Here is a 23,243-nt window from a genome sequence, read left to right on the forward strand (position 1 = left end):
AAAATTTTTTATCTTTTACCTTAAGAAAGCATTCTGAGACAGGAAGTAAAGACATAGGAATCATCATACAAACGGCTGTCAAGTTAAAAGAATGAATAAAAACGGTCCAGGCATAGGGTATAAGATAAGAGACTGAACCTGTAACTGAGTCTCTAATCCTGAAGAAGTACCACTATGGTCTAAATGTTTCCGTCCCCCTCAAATTCATAGGTTGAAATCCTAACCTACGGATTAGGAGGTGTAGCCTTTAGGAGGTACTTAAGTCATGAGGCTGGAACCCACACGAATGGGATTAGTGCTTTAGAAAAGAGGCTCCAGAGAGATCCTTAGTCCCCTCCACCATGTGAGAACACAGAGGGAAGGCACCATCTTTGAACCACAAAGTGAACTCCCACCAGACACCACTCCAAATCTACCAGTGCCATGATCTTGGACTTTCCAGCCTCCAAAACTGTGAGAAGTAACTTTCTGTTGTTTATAAGCTATCCAGTCTGTGGCACTCTGTTATAGCAGTCCAAACATGTTATAGTAGCCCGAACGGACTAAGACAAGTTCCAACATTTTCTTATTCCTGAAACGTCTCCGTTTTTTTTTTTGTTTTTTTTTTTTTTGTTTTCTTTTTTTTTGCGGTACGCGGGCCTCTCACTGTTGTGGCCTCTCCCGTTGCAGAGCACAGGCTCCGGACGCACAGGCTCAGCGGCCATGGCTCACGGGTCCAGCCGCTCCGCGGCATGTGGGATCTTCCCGGACCGGGGCACGAACCCGTGTCCCCTACATCGGCAGGCGGACTCTCAACCACTGCGCCACCAGGAAAGCCCACGTCTCCAGTTTTAAATATACTTTCCAGGGCATGACATGCCCTCAATCACCACTTTATATCTAATAATTTACATATGAATTGTCAAACAAAAATGCACAGTAACATGTTTTTTATTACCTTCTCCAGTGACAGAATTTCAGTCTTCTGATAATATTGTCTGTTCTGGGAAAGAAAAGCCACCACCTGCATTAAAGCTTGCTGAGTACAATTCAGACTGAGCCGTGTTTGTTCTTCATCATCAGACCTAGAAAAAAAGTCACTTCCTGGTTTAGGATAAATATAAACAATGTATTTAGAAGAATCCACAGTTTACAACCTCCTATAATAGGAGATCAGATTTATATGGAATTTAGGACTTAATTCCAAGCCAAACTATTTTCTAGAATAGTGTTTCTCAAACTTTCACATGCATCAAAATCATCTCATGGCCTTATTAAAACACACTGCTGGGCCCTACCCCCAGAGTTTCTAATTCAGTAGGTCCGAGTGGGGGCTAAGAATTTATCTTTCTAACAAGTTCCAGGTGATGCTGATGTTGCTGGTCCAGGGACCTCACTCTGAAACCCCTGTTCTAGAACAGTTCTTAGTCCTGGTTGTGCATCAGAAATCTCCTGCTGTCTTCTTAAAATAACAGCTGCTGGACCCTTCCATAGATCCAGTGAAACAGAACATCTATGAATGGGGCTGGGGCAAACTGAATTTTTTTTAAGCCCTAGAAAAGTTAATTTTCAAACATCATTGAATACAAGAATCTCCTGGACAGATCCTCAGGCAAACCCCATTCTAATTACACAGATCTAGGATAAAGCCCAAAATCTGCATTTTTCATAAGCACCCGTTAGCAATGATTCAGAGGTCCCTGAATCACCCTTTAAAAAGCAATGCCCTTAAAAAAAAATAAATAAATAAAATAAAAAAAGCAATGCCCTTGGGAATTCCCTGGTGGTTCTGTGGTTAGGACACGGTGCTTTCACTGCTGGGGTCCGGGTTCAATCCCTTCAATCCCTGGATCCCTGGTTGGGGAACTAAGATCCTGTAAGCCGTGGGGCACAGCCCAAAAAAAAAAAAAAAAACCAATGCCCCAGAGCCTCTCCAAAACAACTAGCACCAAGAAAGTTTTGTATTTAACCATATACTCTAAATATAATCATAGAATTCTAGAACTAAGACACCTTACAAGATAATGTGGAAGTGTAGTTTCAACACTGGAACCATCTGTAGAGATTTGAAAAGAAAAAGCAAAAACAATGCCTGGCCCCCAATCTAATGGTAAATCCCCGATATTACCTGTAATATGGAGAAACTGGAACCAAACTAAATGTGCATCAGTGTTTTAAAAAGTCCATCAGTTAGGAAGAGGAATACTTCAAGAAATTACAGTACATTCATGATAAACACTGTGTAGCAATTAAAAAGAGAGACATACATGGATAGATTTCTAAGACATCTTAAGTTAAAAAGACAAATACAGCATACCATTTAATTAAGAAAGCAATGAATAAGACAAAACTACACACTTCTTTGTGTCCCTATACATGTTTGGAAAGATACCCACTTCTCTGAAAACAAAGGAAAAGACAACTTGAGTTGAAGATACTGGGATTGAGTAGAGGGGACAAGGAGAACTTTTGTATTGCTTAAATTTTTCATGCTTTATTTGTATAATTTTAATTTCAGTATTTACACAGTATTTCAGTATGGTAAAAGACACCATGACTGGAACCTATGCAAAATCTTATAAACAATTTTTCTTAAGATTCTTGGAATTCCCCAATATTATTAGAGGACATTTACTACGATTTTACTGTAATGTATCTACACTTAAAAACCACTCATCAAAGAGTCATTTTTGGGCTCCCCTGGTGGCGCAGTGGTTGAGAGTCCGCCTGCCGATGCGGGGGACGCGGGTTCGCGCAACAGATTCCCATTTTATAAAAAAGTCATTGTACCTATCGTTTTTTTTAACAATTATTAAGTCCTAGCTTTGTATAACTTGTCTTTTACGATGCTTTAGTAGGTATTAGGGTAAATCAGCCCCCAAAAAAATCTCTAATGAAGCAACATTTTTTTTTTAATTAATTAATTTATTTATTTTTGGCTGCATTGGGTCTTTGTTGCTGTGCAGCAACCGGGGGCTACTCTTCGTTACGGTATGCAGGCTTCTCATTGCAGTGGCTTCTCTTGCTGCGGAGCATGGGCTCTAGGTGTGCGGGCTTCAGTAGTTGTGGCATGCGGGCTTAGTTGCTCCACGGCATGTGGGATCTTCCCGGACCAGGGTTCGAACCCGTGTCCCCTGCACTGGCAGGCGGATTCTTAACTCCTGCGCCACCAGGGATGTCCCTGAAGCAACCTTTTGGTATCTCAGCCCTAATTAAATAAATGATTGACCTTCCAAGAGGCACTTTAATGTATTTTTCTTTTCAAGTGTTTGGGAATCATCATTTGCTGGGAACTGATAAAAGTAAACCTATGTTATCAGCATATAACTAGGGTATATCTGCATACCCTAAGGTAAAATTAACTTTCAACATTGCCAGGAGGATTAGAAATACTGTAGGATGTGTGATATAGTCTCTCCCACATAGAAAATTTTTATTTTTTTGCTTTGAAAAGATCCCATGGTTCTCCTTAGGGACCTGCAGGCAAATGAGAATTATGCTGCTTTGTAAACCCACCCTAGGAAAGTGATTTGCTGCAAACTTAAATAACAGAGTTATAGAATCTGTAAGAAAGATTCTTACAAATTAATATACACAAAAAGAGGAAAAGATATTGTACCTAGCAGAAAAAGAAGTGACAGATACACCTGCAATTCCTTTCACTGCAGAAATGACTTTGTCCAGGTCTTGGGTGTGGGTAACATTGAATTCTACTCTGTGTGTTCCCTCCGTGGGGTAGTCAGGAGCTCTGGAAGCATGGATGGGCCTGGAGGTGCAAACTCCTAGAAAGAAAAAATTGTCAGAAATTGGAGTTTTTGTGGGTTTATTTAAAAATTAGAAAGATAAACCACTATGGGCAAAACTTCTAAGAAATGAGTATTTTTGAAAAGATTCATTCTCAGATGCTTATATAATATACACACACATACATATCCCTTATATATACATTCAACAATCCCCGTAATTTAGGGATTTAGTACAGACATACATAATCAAATTTATTTTCAGATTTTCCAGAAGACTCGTAAATATCACAAAAAGTTGGACAAGACTGACTCATGAATTTTTACATAACATATAGAATTGTGACTGCTTACTAAATTTACTCATGTAAACTATGATTCAAGTCGCAGATGTTCATAATTTACTTGACCACAGTAATCCAGATTATATCATCACAGAAGCTTCAGCCCAAAATGAGTAAACTAAAAAGACTTGCTAAAACACCTATGCTGAATTCCCTCATTGTGCTGGGCATAAGGACTAATTCAATAAAACTCTATTTGATTGACATATGAAGTATATTTTGGAGAGGCTTGAAGCTTTCAGTTCAGTTTAACAAGCGTTTCTGGAGTGCCTGAGTGCCAGGCACTGTGCCACATGAGTAAGGAATCACAAAGCTCGATCAAAAATGAAGACTTCCTATGCTGTCCTTGTTCACTAAGGATAAAAATTTCATTTTTCAAATGCAATTTAATTGCCAGATTTCAGCAAGATTATTTTAAAATATATGAAAGTAGAATAATGGTCCCCATCCCTAAAGCAGTTAAAACACTACTGGAAATATTCTAAAATTTCAAAGCACTGGTAGGGAAAATACTGAATATGAAAGAACAAGAGGCTTCTCACCAAGCCCTTTAGCCAGCCAGTTGTTGACTCCCTGCGGAGCAGCATCATAGGCCGTGTGAGGAGAGTAGATCCCGACTCTGTTCTCCAGTGCCCGGATCACCAGGCGCTCTTTCCAGGTTTTCCAGGTGATGCGCTTCATAGGTCGGAAAATGGGTGGATGGTAGGAGAGAATGAGATCTGCCTTCTTCTGCAGTGCCTCCTCCATCACTTCTTCTGTCAAATCATTGGTTAGGAAGAGCGTGTTTACAGTGTGTGGTGGGCTTGGTTCCACCAGTAATCCAACATTGTCCCAACTCTCAGCAAATGAGAGGGATGCAAAGTCATTCAAGGAGGAAAGGAGAGTCTTTAGATCCATGAAGGAACGGGAAGAACTGCAGATCAGGGAATGGATTAGGCGGACTGTCGTGGGGACCAGGCGTACACGAGATGACAACATGCAGAAGTCAGGTAAAACTGAGTATCTGAAGTCAAAACACAGAAAATGGACCTTTGAGACAGCAAAGCATATGAGCAAAAGAGCTGTAGTCCTACGTGCCTGGCTTCAAATACTGGCTCTGCCACTTACTGGCACATGGTATCATAGGTAAGTCATTTAACCTCTCTGAGCTTGTTTTCTCATCTACAAAATGGAGACACTATAACTTACCTCACAGGCCATCTGGAGGAGTAAATGGATTAATATGCTTAAGTCACCTTGCACAAACCTGGTGCACAACACACAATTATGTTCCTTTCCTCCTCCCTGCCCCCTCCCACACACCCTTGTTCTTTTTTTTTTTTTTTTTTTTTGCGGTACGCAGGCCTCTCACTGTCGTGGCCTCTCCCGCTGCAGAGCACAGGCTCCGGACGCACAGGCTCAGCGGCCATGGCTCATGGGCCCAGCCGCTCCGCGGCATGTGGGATCTTCCCGGACCGGGGCACGAACCCGTGTCCCCTGCATCGGCAGGCGGACACCCAACCACTGCGCCCCCAGGGAAACCCACACCCTTGTTCTTGTTCTCCCCACCTGTGCTTCAACCACCCTTCTCCATTTCTCTAAATATTACCCTTCCTTCCAAGACCCTTTCGACTTCCTAAATAAAGCTTTTCTTGACAAACCTTCCTTTTCACTGTCGTCCCTCTCCCTGTCCCACCTGCTTTTGCACTAGTTATTCTCATAATATTATATTCCTGTTTGTCTGTCTCCCCCACTACGCTAAAGCTACTGGAGGACAGAAACTACCTTTTCTGTATCTCAGGATGACCAACATAGGCCAGCACTAAATGCTTACTATACAGACTGACACAGTCCCGCTTCCCCCATCATAGCAGAATTTGGAGTTAGGGTGGTACATACTGACATTAAAAAGTGCTTTATCAAAAGAGTAACAATAACATATTTAAAAAGTTAAGTGTTTTGTACGGACACCAAGGGGGGAAAGTGGCGGGGTATGGGTGGCGGTAGGATGAACTGGGAGATTGGGATTGACATGTATACACTAATATGTATAAAGTAGATAACTAATAAGAAACTGCTGTATAAAAAATAAATAAAATAAAATTCAAAAAAATATATTAGTTTAAAAAAAAAAAGTTAAGTGTTTTATCGGCAGCCAGAACCATGGGATGCACAGGTGAGTCACTCTGTGAATGGGTAGGGTCAAGGCAGGAAAGGGCAGGAGCTGCTGCCCCTGAGCCAACAGCTACCTGCCACACAAAGGCCAGAATCAAGAGGTGGGAGAGGTGAAGATGTAAGGGCCCACACAGTCTGTAAGCCTTATAGACATCTATATCCAATACAAAACACTGTCTGCTCCATTCTTAAATGTAGTATCTATGAACACTTTTGTTTTTGAAGAAAAGCATTTCATGGTATGCAAAATAATTAACAAGAAAGCATAGTCAATTGTAAATTTAATGAAATACTCATAACTCAATTTCAAAAGCAAATTTTTTTCAATATTTGTATGCAGAAATATTTAATATTGGGACTTCCCTGGTGGCACAGTGGTTACGAATTAGCCTGCCAATGCAGGGGACACGGGTTCCAGACCTGGTCCGGGAAGATCCCACCGGCCATGGAACAACTAAGCCCGTGCTCCACAACTATTGCGCCCTCGCTCTAGAGCCCGTGAGCCACAACTACTGAAGCCCGCATGCCTAGAGCCTGGGCTCCGCAACAAGAGAAGCCACCGCAAGGAGAAGCCTGCGCACCGCAACCAAGAGTAGCCCACGCTCGCCGCAAGTAGAGAAAGCCTGCGTGCAGCAACGAAGACCCAATGCAGACAAAAATAAAATAAAATAATAAAAAAAGAAATATTTAATGCACTTATTCAATATACAGTTTGGAGTGAGGTGGAACCACTCGAAACTGGGGTCTTGGAAGATCTTCTAAGGGTCCTTATACCACTTCCACTCTCCAGATTCCACGTCCTGATACTACTCCACTCTCCAGACTCTTCTAAATCTGGCAAGCCCTAAAGTGAAGCTCTAATGGGCCACCACGCCGGTTCTGTTACCTACTGTTACATTTGAAGGAGACATTGTAAGTAACAAAACACTCCCCATTTCCTACGAAGCTGAGTAGCTTTAAGTCACAATTAACGAGAATGGGAGGCTGCAGAGCATGGTGGGAAGAGCACCGACCGACTCTAAAACCAGACTGACTCCCAAAGCCACAGCTGTCTCTGAGGACTCTACCTCTGTGGTTTCCACCTCTGAAGGGTGCAAATAATAGTGCCCAGCTTACAGCGTGGTTGCAAGATTTAACCGTGAAGCTGGGAACAATGCCTGGCCTAGAGTCTGCACTATTTATTATTAAGATTCATTAGCAAGGCCCACTTTACAGCCTGCAAACTGCGCCCTCTTGTTTCAGTCCCCCTTCAGGCCTTTTCTAGAACAATGAAGAGCGCAGGTGGCACAGCCGCTAAGTCCGTAAGTTAAGTCCCCGGCCCCTCTAGAGCGCTATGCTCTCCCGCGGCAAGCCAGTTTTCTGCGCCTATCTCCTCCCCTGCCACCTTTCGCTGTAGCAGGTTCGTAAACCACAGCCCGCCGCCACGGCCTCAGCTACTCACGCTGAAACTTAACCCGCCCAAGACTCACCAGCCCCGGGAACTCCGCGAGCGCTATTTCCGGTCCTGCGCGGAAGTTCCCGGCTTCGTGAAAGTGGGCGGGGCGGGGGAGCCGGTCGGAGGTGGTCTTTCCGGCTTTGCGACTGAGCCCAAGGCACTTCTAGAGAATGACCAGAGTTACGCTTGTTGTCCTAGTGTAATTATTAAAAGATAATTTTGACCCTTTCATAGTCAAAAGTGTACCTGGTGGGGAGAAATTAGTGTCTCCCTAGTTCTAGTCGTTTGGTTTGAGACAGGGAGGAGGGGGCGGAGGGAGGAGGCGAGCAGGTGAGGGGCGTTCTCTCTAATAGGTCCCTTGCTCGACCTCCGGTGGCCTGAAGAAACTTAATTTCGAATCTGCAGACCCGTGGGGGCAACTGCGATTGTACCTTTGCTCTTTTAACAACCGCTGTGCTAATCGAAGTGGTTAAGTAAGTATGGGGTAACGTCACTTATTCTTTCATTCACTTAACTCAAATGCTCGCAGAGCGCTGTGTATGTTAGTTCTTGGACTGCTTCCAGTGAGTATTCTGTACGGGGAGGGTGTTGTTGAAATAAGACAATTAGTAAAGCATAGAGTATATTAGTGCTAAGTGCTATGGAAAAGGAAATCGTTAAGGCAGGTTTAAATAGAGTTATCAGGTCCAGACCAGACTTTCGAGAAGAGACTTGGAGGTGAGGAAAATAGCCGTACAGATGTCTGAGTGTACGTGTTCCAGGCAAGGGGAACACCCAGTGCTTAGACCCCAAGGCGGGAATGTACCCGGCCCGTGAAGAGTGAGCAGTGGAAGTAGGAGTTGAGGGGCTTGAGACGAGTAGTATCGCCTGATCGCTTTCATAACCGGGTTTTTATTACTTGGGGCAGGATGGGTGCTCATCGAGACTTTTTCTCTTAAATATGCGGTAAAGATGAGCAAGTGTGAGTTAAGAGAGGGAAGTGAATTTAATTGTTTTTTCTTTTGGAAATAGAGGCTCGTTTTTGAACTTCTCTCAGTAAACTGAGAAAGTAACAGTACTTCCTGAAAGCATCAAGAAGAAAAATGGTAAATTTTACAGAATTCTTATGAATGTCTTTCATTATAAGTAATTTTTAGAAATTCAGTCAAGGGAAATAAAACTGCATGGAAATTTCAGTGACAAAACAGAGCAATGATAATCTGTAGAAGCATACAGTGTAAAGTGATTTCAGATTCTTTATGTTTTTCACTTAAAACACAGAATTTACCTTTTATGGAAAAAGATTGATACAAGATGGATAGAGATGGAAAGGTGGTGTTGCAGGGTCAGAAGAGCATAGCCAGGTGTGGTCATTTTGATTGGATCCTTTTGCTCTTGATCTAAGGTGGACAACTATTGTAAGAAGAGAATTTTAAAAGGAAGCCTCAGAAGTTTTCCACCCTCTCTGGAATGGGGTAACAAAAGGAATATTCTAGCTACCAAAACAACAGATTAAACAAAAAGCAAGCAAGAAGAAGTACTCTGGTTACCTTTGCACTTTTACGATCTGAAAACACTGACGCTTTTTATGTCTGTTGTCTTTAGTGGAGAAAGAAATTGTTTTTTAAGTCTCTCGCAATTAAATTACATAAGGGAGATGGTGGAAACTATGTTTGTAAAAGTCATTTTCTTACTATTTTTCAATATATATTAATGACTTAGTGAATTGCCACTTAAGTCAGTAATACACAAAAACTTTTTATTTTTATTGATGAAATATTCAAACTTAAAATGATTATTTCCATCACAATATTTGCTCCCAAATATTTTAGCATAGATGTCATTTTACCTTAACATTTATATTTCTCTTCTGGAATTTTTTTTCTACTGCTGAAATAAATTTTGAAGAAATACAACTTATCTCTCAGAGATACTGTGTGGGTGGATCATCTCTGAAATGGTGTTTCTTTCTGTTTTTATTCAGGTAGTTATCTTTAATATCTAGTTAGGGAAATGATACAGTGCACAAAGTCACCTGAAGAAATCTCATTCGTTCTCACATTCTCTCTCCTTTTTAGTCGGTGACACTGCATACAGATGTAGGTGATATTAAAATCGAAGTCTTCTGTGAGAGGACACCCAAAACATGTGAAGTGAGTAGCGTAATGTATGTATAAAAGATGAGTTAATGCAACAGGATAACCATTTTGAAATTGAGTCATCTAACTTAAACAACATCCAAAAACAAGTTTCTATAAAACTATTGTCAAGAAAAACCCACAATGATAATTTCTGGTCTAATTTACACTTCTTTTTCTGATGTCAAAGTTGGATCAAAGAAAGGGTAGAGAATTTTTCTCTAACCACAGAGTGGCTGGTATCTTTTTCCTTTGGCTCATTTTCCTCAAGAAATGTAAATAATCATTAGATATTAGGTAAGAGAACTGTTCCATACATTATTTTACTTGTTTAAATGACAAGGTTCTATCCTTGTCATTTAAACAAGGAAAAAAGAGGCGGTCCCTGGCGGTCCAGTGGTTAGGACTTGGTGCTTTCACTGCCATGGCCCAGGTTCAGTCCCTGGTCAGGGAACTAAGATCCTGCAAGCTTCGTGGCTCAGCCAAAAAAAAAAAAAAGAGAGAGAAATACAAGAAGGAAAAAGAGTCAGCTATATATATTCATTCATTAAGTAATTTATTTATGGAAGGCTATCTTGCCAGCAACTAGAACTACAGTGATGAACAAGAGACATGCCTTGCTATTGTGGAGCTAATATTCTACCCGGGAAGATAGGCAGGGGGGAAGATTCATTCTAGAAAAAAAGTAATTCTAGAGGGTAATAATGCTTTGAAGGAAATAAAGTTGTGAGACAGAGAATAATGGGAAAGGATTTATTTAAAAGAAGGTGAGGGCAAGCCTAGCCAAGAAAGTGATGCTTTAAAAACAGTGCGAAGGCTTCCCTGGTGGTGCAGTGGTTGAGAGTCTGCCTGCCGATGCAGGGGACACGGGTTCGTGCCCCTGTCGGGGAAGATCCCACATGCTGTGGAGCAGCTGGGCCCGTGAGCCATGGCCGCTGAGCCTGCGTGTCCGGAGCCTGTGCTCCGCAACGGGAAAGGCCACAACAGTGAGAGGACCGCGTACCGCAAAAAAAAAACAACAAAAAACTGAGTGTGAAAGGTAATGAAGGCATCTCTCTGGAAGGACTTATAAAAAGAACATTCCAGGTATAGAAATAGCAGGTACAAGGGCCTTAAGGTGGGAAAGCCTGTATTTTTTGGATGAATTTTCAGAAGCCTGATGGGGTTAACACAGTAAGCAGCAGGGAAGGGGTTATTATCATTATGATGATGTAGAAGTAGGCTGGGTCATGCAGGGCTTGCTAGGCTCTCCTGAGGATTTTGCATTTTATTTCAAGAACAGAAGGAAGCTATTGAAGAGTTTTAGGCAGTGACATTACCCAAAGTAATGCCTAAAAGATATCATTTAAATAGGTTGTTGTAGTGTTTTCAATAAATACAATTGGCTTTTTTTTGTTTGTTTGTTTGGCTGTGTTGTGTCTTTGTTAATGTGCGCAGGCTTTCTCTAGTTGTGGTGAGTGGGCTTCTCATTGCAGTGACTTCTCTTGTTGTGGAGCATGGTCTCTAGGTGTGCGGGCTCCAGGGCGCAGGCTCAGTAGTTGTGGCACACAGGCTTAGTTGCTCCGCGGCATGTGGGATCTTCCTGGACCAGGGCTCGAACCTATGTCCCCTGCATTGGCAGGCAGATTCTTAACCACTGTGCCACCAGGGAAGTCCCTACAATTGGTTCTTTATCTTAAATATTCTTAAATCTTAAATGGTTCTTATCTTTTGCTACATCATTTCTCAATCATTGTTTTTATTCTCTTCAGAATTTCTTGGCTCTTTGTGCCAGTAATTACTACAATGGCTGTATATTTCATAGAAATATCAAGGGTTTCATGGTTCAAACAGGAGATCCAACAGGTAAGTTATTCCAGTAATACCTAGGGTGTATACCTAGGGTATGTAGTGTGAAGAAGAGACTAGACAAAGAAGAGAAAAATAAAAGCATGTGGGGTTTTTATAACTTACCTTAGCAAGAAATTTTTAAGCAGAAGGTACTAGCACCGAGCCCTAAAGTATGAACAATATTGATAAGGAGGGGTTTTAGTTTTTGTAGAGATATTTTATTTTTATGGTTTTTAAAGTTCAATTTTGGTAAGTAAGAGAGGACGTACCAAATTTTATTTGTATTTAAAGGGTTATGCTATATAAACTAGCCCTTATGTTTAGAAAATGAACCCTTTTTCAGCTTTAATTAAATACTTTCTTTCATTTGTTCGTCTTGTAATATAGGTACTGGAAGAGGAGGTAGCAGTATCTGGGGCAAGAAATTTGAAGATGAATACAGTGAATATCTTAAGGTAAATCCAAAATACTTCAAAATCTATTTTTTCATGCTATGTTTACACTTGGAAACTTTGATACATATGTTGTAATAATACAGGTTAAAATAATTGGGCTTCCCTGGTGGCGCAGTGGTTGAGAGTCTGCCTGCCAATGCAGGGGACACGGGTTCGTGCCCCAGTCTGGGAAGATCCCACATGCCGCGGAGCGGCTGGGCCCGTGGGCCGTGACCACTGAGCCTGCGCATCTGGTGCCTGTGTTCCGCAACGGGAGAGGCCACAACAGTGAGAGGCCCGCGTACCGCAAAAAAAAAAAAAAAAAAAAAAAGTCATCCTTTTTCTGAATTGGAAATGAAATGATTTTTTAGGCATTAATGAATGACTGCTTCCTTGGTACTAATCTGTCATCCTATGCCAGTGGTTTTCAAACTTTGCTGTTACAGATTCACCTGTGGAAGTTTTAAAACTATAAAAGATTAGGGCCTTACCTCCCTAAGTCTAGAGAAAAAGTCAGTAGAACTGATTAGGACCTCGATTGTATTTTAAGGTTCCCTCGTGATTCCTAGACAGACAAGGTTAAGAACTATTTTCTTATATACCAGAGTTGAGGATGCGTATTGAATATTCATGTACTCTAACCCAGAAATTCCATTCCCACATGTTTACCCTAGAGAAATTCATGTACATGTGCACTAGGAAGCATGTACAAGAGTGTTCCTAGAGTACTATTGGTAATAACAAAAGTCTAGAAACAATGTCTATTGATCTTTGAATGGACAAGTCGTAGTATATTCAGAAGTAAAATGTTATACAGTGAAAGAAATCAGAACTACAGCTATGTATACATGTATGAATCTTAGAAACATAATGTTAAGTGTAGAAATCATTTCCCAGAAGACTACAAATAGTATGATACTATTTTATAGAGCTCAGAAACAAGCAAAAGGAAACAATATATTGTATAGGCATGTATTGAATGTAAAGATATCAGAACACTGGTTACCTCTTGGAGAGGCTGAAGTAATAACTGAGAGGAGCACATAGGCATATGCAACAGTTTGGTAAATTTTAATTCTTAAAACTTGGAAATAGGTTAATGGGTGCTGATTTTATTAAGTTGTAAGTGGTACATATATTCTTATGTATGTATCAAACACTACATATGTTATTGGTAGTCACCTTTTAGGGAACGGTAAAGCATTAATATCTCTATGAAGCTGCATCTCTGTAGTTTGTCTTATTAGTGTCCCCTGATGAATAGCTAAAGATAGAGTAATCATTGGCGTTACCTTTAGTATATTTTATTTTTGGGCATCTCCCTGTAAGACAGCTCTGTCTTCAATCTTATCAGTAAAGTCCTTTTAATTCCTGTACACAGTCCCTTGTATAGCAAACAGTATCATGAATATTAGAGTTAGACAAGGCCTTCCTTAGATCATCCAGTCCTGGGGTTATAAACTGACTGCCCATGGATGGAAGACCCACAGATTCATTCTCTATGGCCATTGGTTTAAAAAGATTGTAAACGTCATGAGGCAAGAGCTACACTATTCCTTTTGCCAGGCTCCACCATTCCCTAACGTTTACATTCTGCCCAATTATCAATTTATTATCTGGTAACACTTGTGAGCATTTGAATTATGAATAAACCGCTGAATTAGTCCAACCTCCCTTGTTTTACAGATAAGGAAACTAGCCAGAGTCCAGTGTATATGTCAAGAGATTATGGGGATTTTGGTTTTGTTGTCTGCCTGATCATTTCATGCCAGCACACTGTTCCTTAATATAAATGTAAGGATTATTTCTATTATACATTGGTATTGCCAAAAGTGTTTGTGGCTCTGCTTCTCCAAAGGTGAAATTAATTGGGGAATGTGATTTGAGATATATATATATATATATATATATATATATATATATATATATATATATAAACAACTTAGATACAAGTTTCCAGAGATACAGATAATACAGAAACTGAACATTTGGATTAGCCCTAATGGAAGATGATTACATGTTTTCTTGATCCCTTAAATACTGGGAAGGTAGAGTGCACGTCTTGTTTCAGTCCTTTATTTGGAATACTTATGTAAAAACAGCTAATACTTTGGTCTTTCTTTTTCAGCACAACGTTAGAGGTGTTGTATCTATGGCTAATAATGGCCCAAACACCAATGGATCTCAGTTCTTCATCACCTATGGGAAGCAGCCACATCTGGACATGAAATACACAGTATTTGGAAAGTGAGTATTCTGGTTATGGTTTTCTTTGGAATTTCAATGCAAAGGATGCATATGAGTGGCTGTGATGATAGCATAACTAATACTCAAAGAGCAGTATGAGAGCTAAATGTACCTGAAATTTAAGTCCACCACGTAACAGCCCTGTGACCTTGGGAGACGTACAACCTCTCTGAGCCTCAGTTTTATTATTTTGTAAAAGAAGGGCCAGTACTATTTTTTCAGGATCATTATGCAAGTTAACAGTATGTATCTGTTTTCATTAAGAATAGCATCTTGCATCAACTAACACATCTGAAAAACAGTTGCTTAAACAAGATGGTATGTGATAGTGGTTCTATTGTATCACCAGTGTTCCAGGTGCCTCTGTCTTTCTTCTCAACCGTCTTTAGCTATCATTCTGAAGCTCACTTCATGGCCATAGCTTGGGCAGCACAGCCCCAGCCGGAACAGTTGTACTCCAAGTAGGAAGAAGGAGGAAGGGCAAAGGTGCTTGCCAGCTGAGTCAGCCCCTTTCTCAAGAGCTCTCCTGGAAAGCCCAGAACTTACCTACAAGGGAGGGTAGGCAGTGTTTCTTAGCCAGACATATTGCCACTCGCAATAAAACCAGGCCTCTGTGAATAAGAAGGGGAGATTGGATCCTAGGGAGTGTTTAGCAGTCTCTGCAAGAATATCCATTACAAGCCCTCTACCTGGGAATTGCTTTTATAAATCAACAGGAAGTCAGTTTGTCAACAAATATTTACTGTGCTTAATAAACCAAGGCACAGTTTTAGAGTTTGTTTTATTTAACAGTTTGAATGCCAAGCTAGGTTAATTAAAAATAGAAGAGTCTACAGCTTTTCTTTTTTATTCCATATACATGTCTAATTTATAGATTAGTAATAATCAATGAAAAGGAATATTATAGCCTTTAGTAGTTTTTGTGGGCTTCACGAATGTGCGTGTCATCCGTGTGCAGGGGCCATGCTAACCTTCTCTGTATCGTTCCAATTTTAGTATATGTGCTGCCGAAGCGAGCACCAGACTCCCTTTTTTTTCTTTTCTCCCTTAACCCACCATTCAGAATTATTGATTAGTAATTACTAGGACTTATCTTACTGGATTGGTAAAAAAAAACTGTAGAGTTTAGAACAAGAATTCTTAATCTTTGGTCCAGTACCTCCTTGAAATTGTTTTGTATATATGCACATACATTTTTCTGAGAAAAAGGGTACGTAGCTTTCCACTGGTTCTCAAAGGGGCCCATGTCCCAGATACTTAACTAGGCTTACTTGCTTCAATTCTACATGCCCTTTTTTGCCTGAGATCTGTTTCTTATACCCTCTTTCTCTCTTACTGACCCAGAAGGTAGGAAAGCCTTTAGTTAGTTAGTTAGTTTTTACTGGAGTATAGTTGCTTTACAATGTTGTGTTAGTTTCTACTGTACAGCAAAATGAATCAGCTATACATATACCTATATCCCCTCTTGTTTGGATTTCCTTCCCATGGGAAAGCATTTAAAACTTATAATTTCAAGACCTTAATTGTCCTACATTTGGGTGTAAAATCCAAAGGCTTTGGTTATAGTATCACTTTAGTGGAAATGTAAAATAAAATGGAAATCTGTTCTTTTTTTAAAGTACACAGTATGTCTTAGGAATTGATTTGAATTGCACTAGGAGGTATTATCTAAAAAGCCACTTTTTCTTAGCAAATGTTTTAGACTAACTTTCTAGAACATATTAGAAGGATAGCTCTCAATATATATATATTTTTTCTTGATAGAAACATGAAGTGGGCTTGCTGGAAGTGGCATAACTGTTGAGCTTATCTTCTCCTATTCTGAATATTGTTTTTTGTTGTCCAGAAGCAAAAAATAAAAACACTGTACTTAAACAATAAAGTGCAAAGAGGCCACCCACTTCAGGACCTTCAGTGTAGGGCAGTACTGATAATACTAGTGTCATCCTTACATACTTTCTCCAGGTTTTTCCTATAACAAAGAAAACCTTATGCCTGGTTATATTGGCCCCATTTGTAGCTATTCCATGTGAATGAGGCCGAATGCAATGTTTAGATACTTTGGTGGGAATATTCCTTTCCATTGCTATTGTTGTCTAAAGGCATAAAAATGAATTTTTGTTTCTGAATTTTGGCCCCTACCTATGGCAGAAAATCAAAGCGACATTTTATTGTACACTCAACTGGGGAATTCAAAGAACTATGAGACATGGTGAGACTGTAATTGCTATAGGTATTTGGATATTATGTTTCAATCTCAGGATATTTTCAAACATTATATTGTTTCTCTTTCAGGGTAATAGATGGTCTGGAGACTCTAGATGAATTGGAGAAGTTACCAGTAAATGAGAAGACATATCGACCTCTTAATGATGTACACATTAAGGACATAACTATTCATGCCAACCCATTTGCTCAGTAGCTATAATAGACCTGGACAAATACTTGGCAAACTATTCAAGGAACACACCTATTATGGTTTACCCAGTTTTAATTATGTCAGAGATTGCATCATTATACAGCTTGTTTACAACTAAGATCTACTTGTTTACAGCTAAGATCTTCTATGAGTTGGTGGTACCAAGGGAAGCCAAACAGCTTTTACTCCTATTCTTAGAGGGTATTCTTTACTGTAACGATTACCTAATGCATTTCTTTAATTTTTTTTAAAAAACCCTATGTTTAATTTTGTTTTTCCATATAAATATTCATTTTAAAATGCTGAGTCTCAAATCCAGGCATTGTTGAGCACCCTAATTACATGCTCCTACCATATGTAGTCCACATCCTGGAAATATTATTTTCTATTAATTATTTACTTTATACAGTTAGAAAGAGGAAGGACAAATAAAGAGATGGCCTGGAAAGGCCGGTCAATCCAGTTGTTATTTTCCCTGGTCTTTATAGTAAAGGCTCAGAGAAGTCTCGAAGTACAGTAAACACTCAGAATTTCCCAACTCATGTGCCCATGGAACATTTTTAAAAATATCTTTTCTTGTAAAGCAATTATACCCCAATAAAGATGTTAAAAATAAATAAATAAATAAATAAATAAAACTCTTAAAAATATATATATATATCTTTTCAAAATGCAGGGTAAAAAAGAAATATAATGCAGGATAGAGTTCTACAGATGATCCATTTGAAAAATACAATTAGTTGTAGAGTTCTGGTTTGGGTTTGAATCACAGCTCTGCCCCCTAATATTAACTTTAGGCAAGTTAATATCTCCAGGCTTTAACTTTCTCATACATAAATGATCCTTCACATGACTCTTGTGAGGATTAAATGAAATAGTGTGTATAAAGCTTCTGGCATGTAGTAAGTGTTCTGTAGCAAGTAAATGGAAGCTGTGCTCTTAACCATATCAGGGCTCTCACCTAATCAGGCCATTTGTCAGGCTCTACCATTGATTTGTTAAAGAACTATGTCCCACTCACTGTCTAGATCACCTAGGTTAGATTTGGGGTATTTCTAAAACTGATACCAAACATTTCTTCGTTTGTATCATTTCTGCAGATGGCTGATCTAATTGATTCTTTCTTAACTGCAATTAGGGAGTTAGCTTGCAGTTATTCTCTTATTACTATTGGTACCTTCCATACCTTACACTAAACTGAGGGGCCAGTTACACTAATGCCCTCATGTTTTGTTTCACCTTTTTAATTTAACCATTAGTTTCTAGAATTGGTATTAAGGCCTCTTTTAGGCCAGAATTTGGTTTGCCACTTCTTATACTTGATATCTTTCTTCTCCAAACATGTCATTGAATTTTTGTCACCACTCTTAAGAGTATTTTACTGATTGTCAGGAAGTTTTTGTACTGACTGACATTGCCTCAATTTTTATTCCAAACTGTGCCATTTTTTTAGTGCTACAGATATGACTTCTGGGTTCTTAGAGCTCATTCTTTTTTTTTTTTTTTTTTTTTTTTTTTTAAGAGCTCATTCTTATGTCTTATTCTTATGTCTGCTTAGTTGTACCCATAAGGATCTCATAGATAGGGAGGTATACTGGCTCCCCTTTGGGCCTCTCATAGACTACCATGAGGATCAAAATCCAGAACGTTGATTTCTGTCCACTCACACTGAATTGACTGGTTCACTGATCACATTAGCAGTTGGGTAATTGACATTCTGTTCCATGTATTACTTGGCAGTAAGTATAAACTACTCAGAAGACTAGAATATTGCTGATCAACCCAAGTTCTCTTTAAAACGAAAGTAATGTGGTTCCCCAGCTAGACAAGAGGTTGGCAAACTGCAGCCCTCGGGCTGGCCACCTGTTTTTGCAGATAACATTTTCTTGGAACTCTGCCATTCCCATGTTTATGCAGTAGCTCTGGTTGTTTTGTGCTACCAGAGCAGAAATGATTGGCTGTGCCAGAGACCAAATAGCCTGCAAGCCTAGAATATTTACTCTCTGGCCGTTTAAGAAAGTTTGCCAACCCTTGACCCAGACTATCAGACGTTGCCAAATAATCATGGTTTCACAGCAAAGGGAGTTAAAACTCATACGAGTTTAAGGGACAGTATAAACTATGCCTGAAATCTGCTTCACCATGTTGCCGAAAAATCGGCTTCCCTGTGCACCGAGGCCGAACAGAAATACGGAGACAGGGATTTTGGAGGAAGAGAGAGATGGCTTTATTTTTCTGCTAGGCAGAAGGGAAGACAGCAAGCTAGCACCTCAACTGTGCCCCCCCTCCTTGGGAATCGGGAGATTTTAGATGTGGGGCTCACAGCCCGGGGTATATGGTAAGGATCAAAGTAGTGAAGGTCTTGCATGCTTCCTTTCCTTTGCATTATTTCAAAACAGTCATAGCTGGCGTCAGGCTGCCTGGTAATTGGGGTCTGGCAGTCTGGAAACTGCGTCCATTTGCCTCTCGTTTATCGGCCTGTGACCTTGTCTCTGAAATTCAAAAACTATAGGGGGTGATTTGTTACAAGGGGCCTGTAGAATGTAAGTGCCCGGAGTGAGAGGTGGGGTATGTAACACACAGTCAGGGGTGATGGGTGCCGAAGGTAAATTACGTAGTGTCAGGGAGTGAGGTTCGCTTTGTAAAGTACAAATCCAGTTACTGCAAATTAGTGACAGTTAAACAAGGAGTGATTAACTCTCAGGGCTGGCTGTGCTGCTTCTCTGCCTGCTCAATGCTCCCTTTGTCTCCCTTGCTCTCAGGGGAGGGAAGACTTCATGGCTATTTTTGCTGCAGCCACCATTCTTGAATTGTACCTGAATTCATTAGAATTCTTGAGTCCTGTTAGATACTCGTTTGGAGCTCTTGAGTAGAAGGCTTGCAGACCTTTTGGTTAATGGCAAATTGAATAGTTGTAATTCATACCTTGGTTGAACTTGGAAATTTCCAAATCCATTTAGCAACACATTCTTAATCTCTATGGTGGGTATTTCTGAAGACATGTTTTTTTTGTTGTTTGAACAACTAAAACTAGTAAGTAATTTATTGAGCTTCTTCCAGGTTTGGATACAAAGGACATCGGACACTGTCTACTCCATGGGAGCACAGTCTCAGGACCTAAGAGACATGTAAATAGATAAGTTTTAATACAAAGGACTCAACTTTTAATCAGTTTAGTAAAGTGGATAGATCAGTTACTATTTCACTAATGGATTGGTGGTTCTTTAAATTCAATTTGTACCAATTGTGGTTCAGGTAGTGATACTCCATATAATAATTATAAAGCAAATCTAGAAGAATACATGATAATGGAAAATTTTTTAAATATAATGAAAAAGGAATTAATCCCAATCTTTATAAAGCTGCAAATATCAATATTAAAACTGTGACGTGTGAGGGATAAGACTAGAATAATAGAGTGTAAACAGTAGTGTATACATAGTTTATTTAAAGCAGTATCCAAAAATCATTTAAAAAAGAGAAGAGGGGACTTCCCTGGTGGTGGTTAAGACTCTGCTTCCATTGCAGGAGTTTGAACGAGTTTGAACCCTGGCCAGGGAACTAAGATCCCCTGTGCTGCACAGTGCAGCCAAAAAAAAAGTTATTCCATAAATTGTGTTAGGATAACCAGTAAATGACATGGAGAAAAAAAAGCAAAAGAATTTCACCTCACATGATATATCAAAATTCCAGATGGATAAAAGAGTTGCCTTTTTAAAGAAAACCGAAGAAAAATTTAAAACATTTCAAAGAATTCCTCTGAAGAAGAAAGGAATTTCTCAGTTTACAAACTTGACAGAGGTAAAGATGGAATAGGTTTAACTGCACGAAAATAAGACAAAAGAGAACTGTACAGAAAAGCAATAAGGTATGAATGGACAAGTCACAAGAGAAAATGTGCAACTTCACTAATTAGAAAATAAAGTTACAAGTTCAGTATCCACCAAAATAACAAATTTTTAATGTTATGCACTCACTTAGTTAGAGCCGCCAAAACAAAGTACAGTACCAGAGACTGGGTGGTTTAAACAACAGAAAAGTTTCTCACGGTTCTAGAGACAAGTTGGGAGATCACGATGTGGGCAGGGTTGTTTACTCTGAGGCCTTTCTCCTTGGCATGCAGATGACCAACTCCTGTCTTCACGTCATCTTTCCTCTGGGTGTGTGTTTCCCAATCTCTTTATAAAAACACCAGCTAAAGTGGATTAGGCCCCTCCCTAATGACCTCATTTAATCATATTACCTCTGTAAAGACCCTATTTACTGCCAACTAAAAATTGTCGCTTACTATCTGGCTCTAGTGTATAAGAGTGAAGTCACTAGCCACTGCAGTCACTGACTTTCAACACTCCTTGAAAGGAGTTCAGAGTGGAGATCAGGCATGAGGCACCCTGTGCTTTGGGGAAAACAGGCAGACCAGGCCTTCAGATAGATATTTTCAGAAGATTTTATGAGCCCAATTTCTTGCATCTTCTCATATCTAGAAAAGCACTAAAATCATTAATGGAGACACCTACCTGCTCCTCGTGACTAGCAGCAACCCTCTGACAAAAGGTGTGCTTGACTGCACATATCCCCCTTCACTAAAATCATATATAACACTAACTTCTCCCCCTACCTCTTGGGAGCAGTTCCTCAGAGCTGAGAGGCTATCTCCCCAGGCATTTTGCCCCAAATAAAACTTACCTCACTACTCTCACATTGTGCATTTTTTTCAGTCCACACTACAAATACAGTCACATTCTGAGGGAGTGGAAGTTAGGAATTAAACACATGAGTATATGGGGGGGGGGGCATAGCCCTTCAAACAGCCCATAGCATGCACTAACAGACGCACTAAAATGGCTAACTTCATTAATGAAACTTTGGATATATCCTGAACCAGTAATCGGCTGTATGTGGGCTTTGCTAAATTTAAAACCATTTTGGAAAGCAATTTTGGCAACATGTACAGGATTTTTTCATTGGCTTTTACCCTGTAATTTTACTGTGAGGATTTCGCCTAAAGAAATTAAATACTCTAAATTGCTGTCTGCACAAACTGCAACTTTGACCTATAATAGCAGAACATGGCTAATGCCCATATTTAGATTGCTGTTAGGATTAAGTGAGAACTTATGTACAGTGTTTAGCACAACGACTTCGATTAACTGTTATACTCCAAGGACTGGGATTCCCTAGGTTTTGCTTAACATTTAAATGTGCTGTTAAACATATACCGAATAGCTGTAAATTTCACAAGTTACTGTGAGAAATTTCTCCCTCACAAGTGAAATACTTACCTTGTACTTAGTGATCCTGACCCCATGTAAGAATCTAGGTATTAATGGTTTTAAAGCATCTTGAAAGCCATTTTGAGAAGCGGCTTAAGAAATGCAAACAAGCATAGGGTTTCTGGGGATGCATATTCCTCATCACTTTACCCTACAGCAGTTGTGCATCCGTATCCGGCAAGTTATCTACGCTGCTCTCCTGTCTAAATAAAGCCAGTAAGATTACGCTTTACCGTAATACGTGATAATTTTATGCGTTCCACTAAATTTGTAATGAGTACGTGATTTTCTTCAAGTGACAAATGGAGAAGGGGCGGGGCGCGGGAGTCAGGATTTTCAATTACTTTGTTCCATCAAATTGCAGCTTGGAAAAAAAAATTGCAGCTTGATTTTTGTTGTTCAGAGGTTGTTTCCTGATAATTGTCTTCTTCTAATGACCTTCCATTTCCCCCTTTTACAGTTTACTTCATCTTTACACCGCAGAGGTCTCGCTTAATGCGGAAATGTTGCTTGTGAGGAGTTCCACTTTCTGTCTCCAGGCTTTTGCTCTCACATTTCTTCGACTTTTAAAACCTCGGGAAAAATCTTTACAATCCAAGTTCAGTGCGTGTGGGTCCCAGCCACCGAAGATTTAACTAGTTTTAAACAGGTCTCAGAACTTTAACAAAAGCCCAAATCCAGACAATTCCCAATTTGGGGCTATTTGATGCAGATGGTGTATTTTTTTTTTAAAGCATCGTTTAAGCGATTGCAATAGGGTACCGGCTACTTTGTACCCTGCTTCCCTCACTTTTCCTCATTTCTAGCGTTCACAATTTTTTTTAACATCTTTATTGGGGTATAATTGCTTTACAATGGTGTGTTAGTTTCTGCTTTATAACAAAGTGAATCAGTCATACATAAACATATGTTCCCATATGTCTTCCCTGTTGCGTCTCCCTCCCTCCCACCCTCCCCATCCCAACCCTCCAGGCTGTCACAAAGCACCGAGCCAATATCCCTGTGCCATGCGGCTGCTTCCCACTAGCTATCTACCTTACTGCGTTTGTTAGTGTGTATATGCCCATGACTCTCTCTCGCCCTGTCACAGCTCACCCTTCCCCCTCCCCATAACCTCAAGTCCGTTCTCTAAGAGGTCTGCACAAACACAATTTTTAGTGACCATGAACGAGTCTCTTCTCTTCAACTCTTACAATGTTTTCTCAGAGCCGGAACGGAGAGCGGGGCCAACATGGCGGCCAGCAACAGCTTCCCTCCCTCCACCCTTG

The 23,243-nt window shown here is 40.0% G+C and overlaps 2 protein-coding genes across 5 annotated transcripts in view; one reads left to right on the plus strand and one right to left on the minus strand.

The window, feature by feature from the left end:
- The window catches only part of NIF3L1 (NGG1 interacting factor 3 like 1), a 15,792-nt gene extending 8,070 nt beyond the window's left edge, over nt 1-7,722 (minus strand). The window contains exons 1-4 of one of the 2 annotated variants that reach the window (XM_082658762.1): nt 7,690-7,722; nt 4,609-5,069; nt 3,599-3,761; nt 938-1,064 (exon numbers count right to left, since the gene is read on the minus strand). In XM_082658762.1, the coding sequence (XP_082514888.1) occupies nt 938-1,064; nt 3,599-3,761; nt 4,609-5,044 (726 nt within the window). In that variant the 5' untranslated portion in view covers nt 5,045-5,069; nt 7,690-7,722. Of the gene's footprint in view, nt 1-937; nt 1,065-3,598; nt 3,762-4,608; nt 5,070-7,661 lie in introns of both variants that reach the window. The other variant, XM_082658763.1, reaches the window with a different exon arrangement.
- Nucleotides 7,723-7,789: 67 nt separating this feature from the next.
- Nucleotides 7,790-17,294, plus strand: PPIL3 (peptidylprolyl isomerase like 3; the record flags this gene model as incomplete). 3 transcript variants are annotated; one of them, XM_082658603.1, is made up of 7 exons in its annotated part: nt 7,790-8,128; nt 8,667-8,740; nt 9,713-9,787; nt 11,524-11,617; nt 11,990-12,057; nt 14,165-14,283; nt 16,579-17,294. In XM_082658603.1, the coding sequence occupies exons 2-7, from the start codon at nt 8,738-8,740 to the stop codon at nt 16,703-16,705; spliced, it is 486 nt and encodes a 161-aa protein (XP_082514729.1). In that variant the 5' UTR covers nt 7,790-8,128; nt 8,667-8,737. The 3 variants fall into 3 exon arrangements, with proteins under 3 accessions (XP_082514729.1, XP_082514731.1, XP_082514730.1); XM_082658604.1 differs by having other exon boundaries at nt 7,799-7,854; XM_082658605.1 differs by lacking the exon at nt 16,579-17,294 and having other exon boundaries at nt 14,165-14,287.
- Nucleotides 17,295-23,243: the final 5,949 nt, after the last annotated feature.

This window comes from Grampus griseus (genome assembly GCF_964374135.1).
Source record: "Grampus griseus genome assembly, chromosome: 7".
NCBI lineage: Eukaryota > Metazoa > Chordata > Mammalia > Artiodactyla > Delphinidae > Grampus > Grampus griseus.